Source organism: Oryza brachyantha, chromosome 12 (genome assembly GCF_000231095.2).
Source record: "Oryza brachyantha chromosome 12, ObraRS2, whole genome shotgun sequence".
NCBI classification, from domain to species: domain Eukaryota; kingdom Viridiplantae; phylum Streptophyta; class Magnoliopsida; order Poales; family Poaceae; genus Oryza; species Oryza brachyantha.
Window position 1 is genome coordinate 16,514,929 of NC_023174.2, and position 16,483 is coordinate 16,531,411.

The 16,483-nt window shown below is 38.8% G+C and overlaps 2 protein-coding genes across 4 annotated transcripts; one reads left to right on the plus strand and one right to left on the minus strand.

Annotated features, from left to right (window-relative positions):
* The first annotated feature begins 254 nt into the window (after window positions 1–254).
* LOC107305476 (transcription factor NAI1-like) lies at window positions 255–4,888 on the plus strand. 3 transcript variants are annotated; one of them, XR_005812902.1, is made up of 5 exons: window positions 255–324; window positions 692–1,274; window positions 1,778–2,122; window positions 3,365–3,772; window positions 4,535–4,620. XR_005812902.1 is itself a non-coding variant. In XM_040529231.1 (4 exons), exons 1-4 carry the CDS (start codon window positions 266–268, stop codon window positions 4,664–4,666), a joined length of 1,119 nt encoding a protein of 372 aa, XP_040385165.1. In that variant the 5' UTR covers window positions 255–265; the 3' UTR covers window positions 4,667–4,888. The 3 variants fall into 3 exon arrangements, 2 of the variants coding, with proteins under 2 accessions (XP_040385165.1, XP_040385166.1); XM_040529231.1 differs by lacking the exon at window positions 3,365–3,772 and having other exon boundaries at window positions 4,535–4,888; XM_040529232.1 differs by lacking the exons at window positions 255–324; window positions 3,365–3,772 and adding an exon at window positions 348–435 and having other exon boundaries at window positions 4,535–4,888.
* Window positions 4,889–7,792: 2,904 nt separating this feature from the next.
* On the minus strand, window positions 7,793–12,741 carry LOC102702243 (malate dehydrogenase, glyoxysomal). Its single transcript, XM_006664709.3, has 9 exons — window positions 12,521–12,741; window positions 11,473–11,688; window positions 10,508–10,822; window positions 10,330–10,419; window positions 10,081–10,164; window positions 9,358–9,393; window positions 9,183–9,272; window positions 8,993–9,087; window positions 7,793–8,281 (listed from the first exon to the last, which is right to left on the minus strand). Exons 1-9 carry the CDS (start codon window positions 12,614–12,616, stop codon window positions 8,209–8,211), a joined length of 1,095 nt encoding a protein of 364 aa, XP_006664772.1. The 5' UTR covers window positions 12,617–12,741; the 3' UTR covers window positions 7,793–8,208.
* Window positions 12,742–16,483: the final 3,742 nt, after the last annotated feature.

A 16,483-nucleotide genomic window follows, 5' to 3' on the forward strand; every position in this document is an offset into this window, starting at 1 on the left:
TGAGGCAGACTCACGACCATCACCATAAGATACTTTTTAAGAAGTATAGATAGCTGAAAAGTTAGCCGAGCAAACATACATACATACTACTACTACTTCTGCATAGACAGGCAGACTGCCTTCAGATTTGAGTAACAAGAGGCTTGCCTGATTTGATCTCCAAGCAAATCTGAAGGTGTATAATTTTAGGTAAACCATACTCCTACTTACCTTCATCATATCTCTGCCTTATTTGATAGAGCTGTTTGCTTGCTTCTTGCTTTTGATGCGGCAAAGAAAGGAAGGAAAGGAAAGGAAAGGATTCAAAGAAGATGAGACATATAGGTCACATCTTGTTCCCTCCAGCTGGCTGGCCTCGTGCCGATTTTATCTGTGACATCCTCGAGTGATCTCAAATCAGATTCTTTGTTCGCTGTCTAGTCTGTCCTTGCATCCGTATGATTGCCTCTTTTGCTTTAATCTGCATCTAGCTTATTTGCCTTCTTGGTTGATTAATCCTCTCAATTTCTCTCTCATCATCCCACTTGATATCATAATTAATGGTCTTGGTCTGATTAGTTGCAGATATTGAATAGAATTTCTTGATTTCCTGCGGATTGATTAGCTTTTTCTCTCGATCTGTTCCAGATTAGCTAGACAGCTAGGTGGATGTGTTTATGTTTTTCATGGATTAATTGGGTTGTTGATGCAGTGGAGACGACGACATCATGGAGGACTCGAGCTTCTTCATGCAGTGGGCTATGGACACGCTGCACCAGCTCCCCTCCGACGCCGCCGCTCCAGCCTACGCTACTGACGGCGGCGACGGCGCTTCCTTCCCGTCGCTCCAAGCGCTCCGCAACGGCGCCTCGGCCTCGCATGGGACGGCCGGCTTCCGGGACCTCACAGTGCAGGTGGACAACGTCCACCGGGCCAACAGCTGGAGCTCCAGCGACAGCCCCGGCGGCGCCGCCACGGCCGCCGGCTGGTCTCCCCACCTCACCGGCGGAAGCAGCAGCGCTAGGGGCAGCAGGCCGATGAGCTGGAACTTCAGCGCCGCGTCTGCGCAGCCGACGACCGACGATAGCGCCGGCGGCGGCGGTGGCGGCGTTCCCGCTCCACCGCTGGAGCCAGCGAGAGCAGCGGGGAAGAAAGGAGGCGGCGGCAGCTCATCGGGGCACGCCGCGGCGGCGCCGGGATACGTGCAGGACCACATCATCGCGGAGAGGCGGCGGAGGGAGAAGATCAACCAGCGGTTCATCGAGCTCTCCACCGTCATCCCCGGCCTCAAAAAGGTTCCACCTTTTATTTCGTTTCATCAATCCATGCAGCTTGCTACCTCAATTTCTTCCTCCTTGATTTGCTTCTCCTCCTCTAATTTCATGCATGACGAGGCATCAAGCTAGTAGATTGCATGCAAGCTGCATAGAGCACACAATCGAGTGATCTACTGTTCAGTAGCAAGTGAGAAATCCTCCGACTTGCATCAAAAATTTATCATTTTCCCACAAGAACTTTGGTGGCAAATTGGCAGAAACCCACGGCCACAAGAAACCAAAATCAACTACAGAAACGCACGTTTGCAATCTGTAACTGACAAGCAGAAATGCTTTGAGTTGTTGTTGACTGTGTCAGCTGGTCAATCCAATCTACAGAAACACAACCTGTGCGCTCTGAGCTGAGCCTGAGCTAAGCTAAGCACAGTGATTAATTAGCTGCAAATAATGCATGCTGACTGATCGAGCACGTACTGACCCAATAAGTGATTAATTAGCTGCAAATAATTGTGTTCGTGCAGATGGACAAGGCGACCATCCTCGGGGACGCGGTGAAGTACGTCAAGGAGCTTCAGGAGAAGGTCAAATCGATGGAGGACGGCGGCGGCGGCGGCCGGTCGGCCATGGTCGTGAGGAAGCAGTGCCGCCAGCAGCAGCTGCAGTCGTCGGACGGCGGCACGTCGCGGCTGCCGGAGATCGAGGCGCGGCTGTCGGAGAAGAGCGTGCTGCTGCGGATCCACTGCGGCAACGCTCGAGGAATGCTGGTGAGGTTGCTGTCGGAGGTGGAGGAGCTCCGGCTCGCCATCACCCACACCAGCGTCATGCCCTTCCCGGCCTCCACCGTCATCATCACCATTACTGCCAAGGCAAGCATTGCATGCATGCACACATGCCTCAAAACAACTAATTTTCAGCGTACTAGAGCTACCATTTAATTCGCTTATTTGATGAACTGCAATTCATCTAAATGTATAGATGGATGGATCCACCTAACTATATACAGCGTATGTCCGACGGTGTCCCGTCCTTAATGTTTGAAATGGGACACCCCTAGAGTATCTCTAAGAGATATATAAAATTGATCCTTAAAACTGAATTTTAGAAATTACGCTAGAAAATATATCTCCAACATGTTACCAAATGTATCTTTAATATTTAAACATACCTAAAATTATCTCACTTGTATCTTAAATTTGGGACAAAAATATGGGTTCCTAGCTATTCATTTTTAGATTTTTGTTGGAAGAGTGTGTAATTTTTATACCCAATAATTTTTTAGATGAACCTAATATATTTTTTTGGAAAGTAAAATATTAGCATTCTCTTGGAGATGCTCTTAGTTCACATCAAAACATAATAAGTAGTACCGTTACACGTGGCGTGTCATACAGTCACCCGAGATCCTTTAATTTTAATTTTTTTCTTTATAACTATTACCAGTGTATCAGTTGGTACCAACTAGATATCAACTAGTACCACACGAGTATTAGTTGGTATCAGTTTGATATCAAATTTGATACCAGTGAAGTATCATGTTTGGTATCAGTATGAATCATCCCGTTCCAAAACAAGATAACGTATTATAGCAGCTCCCTCCTAATATAATGTCCTTCATCTAAGATTTTTCCTTTTTCATACATGTTTTTGTCTTCTGTTTTGATATATATTGTTGGCAGCTTGGTTGTTACTTGTTGCAAATGCTGCAATAATTTATCCTTTATATCTAAAAAAACTACGTGAAATTGTGGAGATCTACACATGGTTGTGTACGTATTTATAGTCGTGGTACTAGTTCATGTCAACCAACAACTCTAGTAACTAACCAAAAGAAATGTGTATGGTGCTCAAAAGTATGCATCTATGTTGTTGCTGCAGAAAATTAAGAGTCAGCCATAATTCTGCCGGCAGTTCCATACGCACTAACTCCATCGATCGTAGGCTCAAATTAATTAATTTGCATGGTGTATAGTAACTGCATGTGTGATGCAGGCAGGTGGGAAACAAGCATTACACACATGTTCCTCACTAAAAGAAAAAAAACTAGTGCTCATATGTTTTTAAGGATTTTCTCCATTTAATTAACTATATACATATGTTTGTATGGGCAGGTGTACTTTGTTCAGGGTGTACTGATCCATTCATGGGATTGAAAAAAATTCTAAAGAAAATCATTGAGGGGTGGAGAAAGTTGATCCAGTTCATCCTAAATGGATCAAATAGAATAAATAAATATGATTGAAGACTTGTGGGTTCCCTGCATGTATACTTCATGCATTTAAAAGTATTTATATAACTTGAAAGACAATTTCTTCTAACTAAGGGCCACAATATATATGTAGCATGACAAGTGAGTGTAATTTTGGACTCAAACATGTGCATTATATAGGAGAGGGAGCAAGGCATGAATATAGCATGTGATTTTTTATCTACAATATAAAATATGGGTTTATATAAAAATTTAGTTTTTATTATACTGGTGGTTGAGTCGTTCAGCGGATTGTGAAAATTGCTGACAGGTAAGAAATTGTCAATGAGGTACAAGAAATAAAAGTTTCACTGCTTCATACATGCATATATTCATATCCCCCTCTATGATCAGTTTGATCTTTACAGTCTTTGATACCCCATTTTATATATTTTATTGGTGAATTAGGTCCAAAGTGGCCAACATTTAATCAGGCAAGTTCTCATATATATCACAAAATTAAGGGGCTGTTTGTTTGGAGGGACTTATTCATAAGTCCCTCCACTTTAGTCCCTTTTAGCCCCTAAAATGCCAAACAGGAGAGACTAAAAGAGACTAAAACTATTTAGGTCCATAAGTCCCAAAGAGAGGTGCTAAAACGGACTAAAGGCTTATAGTACACATACTCTACTACTCTAGGCCTATAGCTATGTGAGTGTGGTGTGTACTATTGAGTAGGTCATTTAATGAGGTTTAGTCTCTTTTAGTCCCTCCAAACAAATATGGTAGGATTAAAATAGACTTATGTTTTAGTCTTAGAACTAATTTTTAGTTCTAGGACTTATGCAAACAAACAAGGGTCACCTGAACTAGAGCATACCCGGCCTTCCTATATAAACAATATATGCATGCGTATTTATTACGAAATTAATTAGTACCTTGAATTAACCAAGTTGTATTTGCACATTTGTAAGAACATTAATACCAGTAGTGCATGCCATTTCTATTAACTTGCATCAAATTATCAAGACATATATATTAATTATCTTCTTGTGATCAGTGTTAATTAGCTGTTGATATATATATTTTTCAGGTGGAAGAGGGATTCAATTCCACAGTGGAAGAGATCGTGAGGAGGCTTGACTCAGCACTCCTGCACCAATACAATAATACTAATAGCAGTACTACTGAAGAAACAGAAGAAATAATTAAGAAGAGAGACTAGTAGCTGAAGAGTGATCGGAAGATCGATGAGCTAGCTGAGATGAAGTTTGCTCGACATATCAAGCATTCATATATATGCACCCATGCATGCAGGTCTCTATCCAAGTGAAGACCGGCCATCTGTCATGAGAATGCAGATTAATTAATCATCTAATTAATTTTCTTTGATGCATGGTTCAGTACTTGTGGTGAGGAATCTGATCGAGCATATATTATATATAAAACAAACTATATATATATATATATATATATATATATATATATATATATATATATATGGGCCAGATCAGACGACTAAACTCCTCGTCATGCCTGCCTGCCTGCAGCATATATATGCTTGCTCTACTAGCTAGGTTCACATCACATTCATTCAGGCATAGCAAAAGCACTGCATGTGAGAGGTAAATGATGCTGAGGTTGATACACATGGTGACGATCGATCGAGACTTTACTTTCGCTCAACCACGGCCAAGTTGCAACTTTTAATTGGTCCGGACTTGATGTGTTTGTTGATCTATCCAAATCACTCAAGAATGAAGAAACCAGAATTATAATTCATGATGCTGCGGTTGATCTTTTCCATACTTTGGACCTTCCATGTCATGTCATAATATGTTTTAGTTTTGCAAGTTGCATGACTTACATCATATATAGTTACTCGTACTAATAATGTAGTATATAAATAGTAATATTGATCTATGTGTACGTACTATACTAGCTGTACTGCTAAATGAAATTTCATAAATATCTAACTAACTAATTGAGACTTTTAATTATGGTCCTTCCAAAGGCAGGTATGCTATATATTAGTATTTGTTTAAAGACCTTCAAACATTTCTTGTTTTTTCTAACTAAAACACGTCATATATATTATTTGGTGTATCTTCCTGGCTCTCATGCATGCAATATATATATATTTACTCTCTTTTAACATAAAGTACAAATTATATCATTTATATGTGATTTAACAGTGTCTATACTTTTCTATTGGATGCGAGCAGAAACAGTTATGAAAATGTTTCTACACCTTAGATATAAAGGGAGTAATATACCTGGTAGTAGGATCTAATATATATATATATATATATGTGTGTGTGTGTGTGTCTTTGATATATAGTTCTTTTCTAAGGTTGCAGTTAATTAATTCTGCATGCATATCGTATTATTGGCCCTCTTTGTTTAAAAAGATATGTATGAAAGGGTCCTCTCTCTCTCTGTGATCTTTCTATTCTCTAAAAAAAGGAAGAAGATATGGAAGTTTTGTGAGGTACAAAAGCTGTTGAGATATGCAGTGCAAAGTTGGCACATTGCTGTTCTCATAAGATGCGTCATGTCTTTAGTTGGCAGGGCAAAGCCATGAAGGTCATATCTGACGATCAAGTATTCTACATGATTGAAGTTGTTGGGAACCATTTTGATATCTTCATGTATACATATACATACATATAATTAGACGACCGTCCACGTGAAATGATCATCGATCAATACCACAAAATTAAGGAGCTCCCCATCGTCCTTACTCTCCATCTTGGAATAAATCGTGATTAAGAACGTGTTAACGATGATTCTAAGGGATTCGATGAGTGTATATATATGTATGTGTGTGTTTAGTTTAGTTTAGTGACCAAATGAAGCATTAGGTCGATATGATGAACACTGATGAATATCTTTCTCAGGGACCCGTCCGGTTATTCCCAGACAAAGTCTTCCAATTTGATTAAGGATAATGTGGTAGTTTATTATAATTAGAAGCAACATTAAATATTGCAATTTGGGATCATCGACAGCGCTGCATATCTCAGGAAAGTACTACTTTTTTGTGCCTAGGTAAACTTTACTCTACTTTAGCTGATCAAGCCAATCAACACATTTGTTTATCAATTAGTTATGAAATGTGCAATTGGTCATGCATGTGCATCTGCATGCATGGATCGATGGATGAAAAGGTTTCAATAATTGGTCGATCCATTAGCCATGGTTTGTATAGTTTATTGCCAAATGCTTGGAGGTTGTTATAGCAGCAACTTATTTATGGAGTACGTAGTTATCATAATCAAGTGTTCACCTATGGGAATGGATGCATATGCTGACTGTAAAAGGCAGTGTTTTCTCTTGTTCTTCATGGATTGATCGATTTTCCAGATGCCATTTTGTTGTGGATTGAAAGACAGCTGCAGCACCGATTATCTGAGCCTGATCAGATTACATGATAGTAGAAATTACATAGTTGCAGCTCCCTTGCATTCCATAATGAATACTTATTGATTGATTATTTCACCTGATCAACTGCAGACTGCAGTAGTGTCAAGCAATTAAGTGATGATGCACGCAGCACACATCAAGCTGCCATATATCTGCAATTATTACTTGATACTCCATTAGGAAACAGTATCAAGCCAGGGTATATATATATATATATAATCTAGCTACGGTGAGTTGCAACTCACGGGCTGCTTCGTGAGTCGGGGTCCAAAAACATATCAAATTATCTTTAAATTTCGATTTATATGGCTCATTAGATTCTTTGTATCTAAATCTTGTAGTACGCAAAAAATTTTCATTTTTGGAGGTTTTTAAGTATTTTTTTGAGATTTTTAAAAATGATACATAACACATTGATTATTTTATTAATAAAGTATAGTCATTTTTAAAAATCTCAAAAAATACTTAAAAATATCTAAAAAAAATTACGTGCTACAAGATTTTGATACAAATAATCTAGTGAGCCATATAAATCGAAATTTAGAGGTAATTTGATATGTTTTTGACCCCGACTCACAGAGCCACCCGTGGTATATATATATATAATTCCACGTACGTATAATCGTATACCATGACGATGGATTCGATGTGACTGATCTACCTGATGATCAACTAATCCAGGCGACAAATATGATGCGTGCAGTGCAATACCCTGCAGATCATTGATGAAGGTCATTTGCTGCTGCTTTCTTCAGAGTATGATGTCCCAACCACGCAGGCTTGTTTATATTTAGTAGCACAGTGTTCTTCAGCCCCAGAACAAGTGATCTTGCTCCAAAGATAACATTGTTTTCCCCTGCTATGAAAGCAACAGCCCTACCAAATGTGTCTCACACGTCACATGAGATCTGGTTGACGTTCAGCATTGGTACATGCATGAACAAACAATCCACAGATCCTAACTGTGCATGGCACACTGAATATATAATATATGTTACATATCTCTGTCACCACTTGGTTACTTGATATGTAAAAACTATCCTCGCCTTTATTCTATCTGTAATATAGAAGTGTCATCACAAGATCAAATAACACCTGATGATGATATTGTTCACTGACCGGGGAAATTTAATTAACATTTAACAAGGCAGAGATCAGAGAAGGATGTTCCTTTTATTCAGAAGGAACTTTATTAACCGATTTTATTTTGCATCTGTTACAGCCGTATATATAGATCATATATCATGTAGGCAAACTTTACATGATAAGGTACTCTTCACAGGAAGCAAAGACGCAGCTTGTGTGTTTCCATGTTGAACTTGGGGCAACTCCAAGATGGCCTCACTTGCTGATGAAAGCTACCCCCTTTTGGATACTCTCAGCCAGCTCCTTCTTTGCCTTCTCCAGTCCAGCTCTGCATGAGAGCGATGTATGAAGAGAATCAGTACGTAATGCAGGTCAATACAGCACCAGGATATCAAAATTTTAATTGTTTGTGGACCTAATGCAGCATTATTGTATAGTCGTACACCCCAGAGGATTTCATTCAGACGCAGCGTGTTCTTGTCGGATGGGTCATATATCCTGCAGTTCTACAGTTTGTGGGCGTAAAGAAATAATTCGGCCATGGTATTATTTATATTGCAATGTGGCCATACAATTTCTGGTGGGTCTCTATTTTCAGAACTCTTTCTAAGCACTGTTATACAGCTGCAGTCTGCTGAGATTATGCATTCATATTTTCTGCACAGTATTTTCTTGTTTTGAAAAGGAGGCTCCTGCAGTGTTTTCTATGAGCTACTAAATGCAAGTCACAGTACTTGAGCCCAGTTGAATAGAAGTCATGAGGCAGACTTCTTGTCAGTATCTACTGATCTGGCAATCTACTCATGAAGGTTTTGAAGATTGTTATGACCTGGCGATATGAGCATTGTACGCAAGAAGGTAGCTTAATCATAATATGCTATGAGCATTTATGATCGACATCATTGAAAAACACATGAGAGCATGTGGTGCTGAATAGGAGAGCATGTTAAGTATAGTTCTTGTTGGATCGATCTTTGATCTAAAATGTAAAGTATAGTGCATGGCAAATACTGGAAAAGCTTTAAACTCAAATGCAAACCTTTCAGACTCAGTCAATGGACCAAGTGATAATATCTCCTCAATGCCACAGCGACCTAACCGCACTTTGGATGCAAAGAAAGGTAGCTCTGTCACCTTCAATCCCCACCAGCAAGCAAAATTTGCAAATTAGAAATACATTCACACAAATGAAAAATATAAGCAGCATATATATAAGAGACAAAAGAAACCTGAGAAGCTACATAAGAGCACTCCACTATCCCAGCATCACCGCGTAATCCTCTCAAGCAAGCATCTGCAAATTTGGCAGCCGCATACGCCTACAAGATAAACTGTCCATGTTAACTCTTAATTGTTCTTGTAAAAGAACTGCTACCTTCATATTTATAAGTGACAGAAACGAACCATCGAAAGAGTTGCTGACCCTGCTCCAGCTTTAGCCTGGAATAAATGGTCAATAGGAAGAGGGGAAAGAATGATATTCTCGGTATTAGCAATATATAAACAATGGGAAACCAAACTGTGCAAAGGAACGGCAAGTAGGAAACAATACATTGAACTTCAGCCAACAAACAACTCTGGACCTCCTTACAAAAATATTTACTGCAAGACTACCGTTAAACTTTCACCTAGAAAAAGCAAACATAAGCAGAAAAAGCTAAAACATGGAGGTATTTATAAGGATAAATGATATGCAGAGGGGGATTTTGACACTTAAATGCATTGAACTAGTGGCTTTGCTGACAACGCCATTAAATAAAATGCCATATGGGTAAAAGGAAATTTCTAGAAAAATATTAGTGAAAAGACATTCAAGGCAGATTTAGTTGGAGTTCTACATGCACTCAATACTTAACTTTGTTGTCAACACCGTGAAATTCATGTAATGAATATGCATATATACAACTAATTTTCCTTTGGAGAGGACAAGAATTGAATTATCTGTCATCAGTGGTTACTTATAATCAAACAAAATTAGCATGTAGATTCCTTTTCAGATTTATGAATATTTGAGTCAAACAACTACAGCCAGCATGCATAATACATAACAGGGACTGTGAAATCAAGTTCCCTTCTTTTTTAATACAACTTTTAAGCATGAGCATTAAATGACAAGGAAATTCATACCTCAACTACTTCTGTCCCACCATTCTGTATGCGACTGGTGAGATAACTAATCTCTTCTGAGGTGAATGAGCAGGGAGGGTTCACCTATGGGAAAAGGTAGTTAAAGCTCAATTAATATTTTGAAAAAAAAATATAAATAGAGTAAAATTGATTCACTACTATTTTGTCTATTTCCACCAGAAAAAAATAATTTGTTCTACATATGTGGCTCAGATTTAAGAATTTGCAACAACAGAAGGTACTCCCAACCTGTGAAAGGAGTGGTAATATCGTTACTCCTGCATGCCCACCAACGACAGGAACATTTACATCTCTGGGGTCCAGTCCAAGAACTTCTGCCTGTAAACATAACAAAGGCAGAAATTTCCATAAACTGTCAGTGTAAAAGTTAAGTGGTACAAACAGCAAACTCTGTTAAAGTTCATACCACAAAAGTATTGGCTCTCACTACATCAAGTGTTGTCACCCCCAAAAGACGCTTAGGGTCATATGTTCCAGCTTTCTTAAAAACTTCAGCAGCAATCGGAACAGTGGAATTGACAGGGTTGCTGATCACATTCACAAGTGCATTGGGGCAGCATTTTGCGATTCCTTCGCAAAGAGTCCGGACAATTCCAGCATTGATGTTGAACAGATCATCCCTTGTCATTCCAGGCTTACGAGGGACGCCAGCAGGAATGATCACAACATCCATTCCAGTAAGAGCATTTTCCAACTGTGGCTGGCCCAAGAAACCACGCACCTGTAGAATTTAGACCACATCATAATTAATACAATGACCAGAATAACTTTTATGGTTCAAGAAACAGATGAATCACTGTGTGAATACAGCATGGTGGTAAAAGGATATCTGGAAATTACAAAGGCGAAATCCAAGAATAGACTGTAAATATGCAACTAAGTTAAGAAGTGTTGCTTGCAACATCATATATGATTAGATACCAATTGCTCCAGATAAGAGAGATCACTCAATGGCTAGATACCAATTTAGTACCTTTGAAGTTTTTAAAATATGGTTCCTAAAGAAATCAGTTTCATTGGAATTACTCGTTTCCTTCGTTATCAATAATCAAAGGTTTAAAAAATTTATCTGGTTGGTGCTAAACTTTCTTCTGGATGAGCCACATGTTTGTTAAGGAAAAGTAGGTGAAGCATGTATATCCTCAGAACATACAACTGAAAAATGTAGAATTGGAAGCAACTATGGAAGTGTTAGCAACATTCATCAGTGTAAATGATTTGCAATTCAGAATCAATAAAATTCAATATCCCTAAATGATCAGAGTATCAGACACCAAGTTAGTAGTAATAACTTTGAAGTTTATAGAATATGATTCTTAGATAGTTCAGTTTAATCGGAATTACGGGTTTGAACTATGTGAAGGGACATACCACGGCACCAGTGTTCATGTGGCTGATGTCAGCTGTGACACCAGAAGTGTTGACAACATCGTATAGATGGAGCACAGAAACAAGAGGGTTCATCTTCATGAGCAATGCAAGTGGCTGGCCAATCCCACCAGACGCACCCAAGATGGCCACCTTGAAACCCGGCGCAGCACCTTTTGCACGGCAACTGGAGCCCCTCAGGAGGGGGGATTCTTCCATCTTCAAATACACCAAACAGAGAATGTTAAGCAGGATAAAACATATTATTAATAGAGAACGTAGACATGGAAGCGTAAGCTTTTTTTTTTGTTGTTTATCTTCCTGCTACTATATTCAGGCAATAGTTGAGCATGCTTCTCAACTTCCTAGATCAATGTGTAACTATCAATTTTCCAAAGTATTTATAGCAAGAGAAAACATGGTTGTGGTCACTCAATTGCGGTTTATAAACCAATGCTCTTGTAACAAGGCTCGTGGTCAATTTGGTTGACCCTGAAAATTTGCAGCTAAACAGAGAAGATGCAGGCAGGGTAGCCTAATTTTCGATCACATTCCCCACGTACTAGTAGAAAGGTAATAACTATTCCAATAACGGCAATATCTTATCATCATAGATAGTGTAGTAAAATTTCAGTTCATTCGACAATTTGTCGTCACTGGAGGCACCAAAACTAGAAATTTGGTTCCCCCCAAGACTGATGGAAGCTCCTCCAGAGTCCAGAGACCTAGTAAAGTCGGCAGCTTTACATTGCAAGTCACAAAACTAAAACATAAATCGATCAACAGCACTCGACAATCGCTCCCCGGACTAGGCAATTCCGAGAAGAGATCCAAGCTACAAGTGACAGAATAAATAGTATTATTGTTCATCTGTCGTACAGAGCAGAAAAAAAAAAAGAGAGTCCTTGTCTCAAATTCCCGTAATCTCCAAGCTAAAGGTAATTAAGCTCGTCAACTAGATCCGCACATCATCTTGCAGCGCCGGGAAGCAAAATCGAGTGGAAAAGAAGGTGGGGAGAGGAAGATGAGATCTTGGGCGAGTGGTGGTAACCTGAGAAGCGGCGGGGCGTAGGTGGGAGGCGAGCCTCTCCATCCGCCGGGCCGCCGCCGCCGCCGCCGCGGCGTGCGCTTGGGGTTGCTCCTCCATGGCTAAGCTGCGACAGCGACGAGAGGCGGCCGGCGGAAGCGACGGCGTCGGCGAGACGAAGGAGGCGGCTTGGTGAGTTCGCGGGGAAACACGAACGGAAAACTCGTCAAGTTGGGGGGCTTCGTTGCAAAAAAGAAACAAATATAGTAGTAGTGAGAAACGTGCAAGCATGGGATACGTTTTCTTGTGTAGGGAGGCGTTATCCTGGACAACTAACTTTGTCTCGTGGTGTTTAGTTTTTATTTTTCCCTCCTGCTGCTAGTTAATCGTATTTAACGATATCAACCTCATCCCTCTGCGCGAAAGGGCATGTAGTCCAGTGGTTACACAAGGCCTTAGTAACATTTGATTCTAACGGCTTTGTGTTTTCAGTGGTGACTTCATTATTCTATAGATCTTGCCGACGATCTTCAGAGGTGCTCATAGAGATAGGGTTTGTGTGCGTGGTCTTCAGAGGTGCTCATAGAGATAGGGGAGGTGCTCATAGAGATAGGGTTTATGTGCGTGGTCTTCAGAGGTGCTCATAGAGATAGGGTTTGTGTGCGTGGTCTTCAGAGGTGCTCATAGAGATAGGGTTTATGTGCGTGCGTTGTGAGCGTCTGCGTTATACTGTGTTCTAAAAAATCTCATCCCTTTGCTTTTTATAAGAGCAAGTTAAACAGATTTATTAAATGATTTATAAGTAAAACTCATTTATGTGGGTTATTAGTGATTTAAAAATAAAGAAAAACTCTTTAATGTGTGTTATTAGTGATCTAAAAATAAAGGCCGAAAATAAACGATGATGAGAAAAGAAAACCAAAACCAACTCTAAATTTGAGCTATATAATCTAAATTTTAGCTTACAATTGTAACCATGAGAAAAATATGATGTGATATATATGGGTCTAGCACCGTACTCCGTACGTCTCCGTTTCATCATGCAATATTAGTATGGAACATTGTCTCCTCGTTCTAGCCCCTACACGTTGTGGAAGAAAAATAAGAAAATAGAAGAGTACGAAGAAAGCAGAAGGTGACGAGCCCCTCTCTATCTAAATTTTGCATCTGTCACTGCGCTAGTTGCCAAATTGTTGGTGCCAGTTTTCTGTTCACTTAGTCAAAAGCAAAGCACTCTCCATCGCTCTATTTACCAACCAACATACGACATACTATATATAGCTAGAATTTTCTCTTTGGTTCTAACAATATTTACGTTGAGTATATATCAAAACTTATGAAGTTGTTCATAATTGTAAGTACTCGAATGACTAACTCAAGTGTAATCTAGGATGTAGGTTTGTATCGTAGTGTCATATCTATCGACAGAGAACCGAGATACTCAATAAACTATGTATCTCCTCCGTTATCTCTAGGCCTCCAAGCCTATCCCAAAATAAAGATATTTTTCTCAATTCTTTCATTTTAACTAATCATAGCCATTCCTATTTAATTTTGTTACATATTTATTTTTTTATACATCATAGCTTTTACTCCTGCCATTTAAAAACAGGAGCAGCAGTTTATTTCCCTTTTTAGACAGATTGAGAATGATTGGGAATTAAAGACTAGTATGCCTTGGTGAGAGGGTAGTGGAGGGGTTAGATAGAAATAAATTAGAATAAAGTGATTGGATAAATCCCTTATAACCAAGGATAATATATAACAAACCTTAAATACCTTATATTACTGGATAAATTAACTTCGAAAATCCCTTATTATCAATGGAACAAATGAGTAAAAACTAAATAGGGATATTGGTGCTACGGTCATAACGTAGCTAGGGAGTCCAACTAATAATGGGAACTGTAAAAGAGTTGGAGAATGATAACAATTATATTGGCAATGAGTACAGTTGGGCCAACTAAGCCCGCTGTGCACACGATTAGCGTGGAAACCCGGCCCGTTGATTCCTCAACTCTGTTGGGCTTTAGGCCCACATATATCTAAGAATCACTTGGAGGCCCAAATTATATAGGCCGGCCCAAAACCATTGTACATAATGTAGTGTAGGTAGTCCAGGCTGCAACCTTCGGCCTCGGAACTAAAACATTCGGAATCAGAGGCAGCCATCGATAAAATAATCTCCATATATATATATATATATATATATATATACAGATCAGCAGTATGGTTAATTATGCAGGAGGTAGCATTACAATTGACACTGCACTACCATGATCTCGACGACATGTACTGTGTATATTATATGTATATATGCAGTTAACAGTACGTGCCGTAGTATAGAATCAGTCAAATATTAGAAGAAGAATAAGAGACGAGCAAATAGTCTAATTTATTCATTGTGGTTGCCTAATTATATTGATCAAGCACTGTTATGAACTTAAGACTATGTAACACATATGGATCAATCAATCCAATCATGCACCGGCCTGTCAGGGTCAGCTCAGCTAGCTGGTCAAACCTGATCAATGCATGCAGCATATGCATGAATCTAAGGTTCATCAGCATCTCTCTGTCTACCATTTGCTTGCTTGAATGCTTAATTGCTTGCAGAATTCCAGCAAAACTGATGGAGACACAAGCTGCTGCTGCTTAACACTGCAGCTAATTAAGCCGGCCAGACATATCAGACTCTAATTTCAAACAAAGGCCTTTCACTTTCAGATTCAAGTTATCGATCAGTTTGGCGATCGCGAGAAATTCAGTGGAAATGGGGCCTCAACAAACTGTACGAAGGTCATATGTGTGTGTGTGTGCGCGCGCGTTGTTCATATTTCAATTTACAGGGTAACTAGCTAATTGCTTAACGAAGTTCAGTTTGTGGATTAGTTTGCTCCATTTTCTCTGAAAACTTGTGTATTGTGGCAGCAGCAGGAGCCCTGCTAATTAACTAATGGGGTATTTTACATACAGTACTCCAGTTTGTTTTAGTCCATCCAATGCAGCTCAATCCCATGAGTAACATTTATCTCATCTCCTTGTAGGTAATATTGCCTACTAAGAAAGTAATTAATGTGGTAATTTCCCTTGTCAAATTTCTTATTTGACTTTAAATCTTGAACCTCATGCAAAACTAACTTTAATTTTCAACACATTGAATGAGAATTTCAAATTTACTTTTTGATTAATATCACAAGAATTGAAAATATAAGTATATATGTAAATACAAACAAATTCAAGATTAGAAATAATATTTAGTTTTTATTTTTCTTACGAATTCCATATTTAAATCAACCATTTGTCTTCAATTTTAGGATATTTTATGAATTGACAGAGTTGAAATAACCAAATAAATTAATTTGTGCGTTCATTGACCTGTAGCCATATGTCGATTCTAATGTGATATAGGCCCTCATCGCTAGAGAAAAACCAAACGACATGGTTACGAATGAAAAATAATTTGTAAATAAAATTTTATATATGTATTTTTAGCGATCTAAACACAAAGACTAGAAAATAAAGTTTGATGAAAAAACTCCAAAATTCACTCTAAATTTAAAATTAAAAAATTTAAAATTTAATTTGTGAGCGTAAGCAAAAACGAGAAAACGAGGAGGATAGACATAGAGCTACATGTTTTGTTCCCCTCTAATTTATTGTATACGTAATTAAAATTGGAAAGCATAATTATGGGTATCAACTATCAACCCTTCTGCTGCAATTCATTAACTAAACGAAAGAAATATATTTTAAATTGCATAAATCAAGACAACCCTATCGATAGTGGATTTATTGTTGATGAGTCTTGCCCCGTGTATGTAAGGTGGTGATGGAGCACCGTAAGCCCTGCTGATTAACTAATAATTAAACAATATGAACTAAACAAAGGGTAGCAAGACATGAAACGCCAACTATATACAGGTTTTTTAGATCTTCTAAAATCATTTCTTACAAAAGTCTTGCGCTTAGGTTAATTTGACCAGC

What these genes read in the sequence shown, in the direction of transcription:
- LOC107305476 (XM_040529231.1), top strand. Translation starts at nt 266, where the DNA reads ATGCGGCAAAGAAAGGAAGGAAAGGAAAGGAAAGGATTCAAAGAAGAT. An exon ending in AAAGAAGATGAGACATATAG is followed by an intron (nt 325 to 691) that starts GTCACATCTTGT and finishes TTGTTGATGCAG; the next exon opens with TGGAGACGACGACATCATGG. An exon ending in TCATCCCCGGCCTCAAAAAG is followed by an intron (nt 1,275 to 1,777) that starts GTTCCACCTTTT and finishes GTGTTCGTGCAG; the next exon opens with ATGGACAAGGCGACCATCCT.
- LOC102702243 (XM_006664709.3), bottom strand. Translation starts at nt 12,616, where the DNA reads ATGGAGGAGCAACCCCAAGCGCACGCCGCGGCGGCGGCGGCGGCGGCC. An exon ending in TATTACCACTCCTTTCACAG is followed by an intron (nt 10,165 to 10,329) that starts GTTGGGAGTACC and finishes CTTTTCCCATAG; the next exon opens with GTGAACCCTCCCTGCTCATT. An exon ending in GGTCAGCAACTCTTTCGATG is followed by an intron (nt 9,273 to 9,357) that starts GTTCGTTTCTGT and finishes TTTATCTTGTAG; the next exon opens with GCGTATGCGGCTGCCAAATT.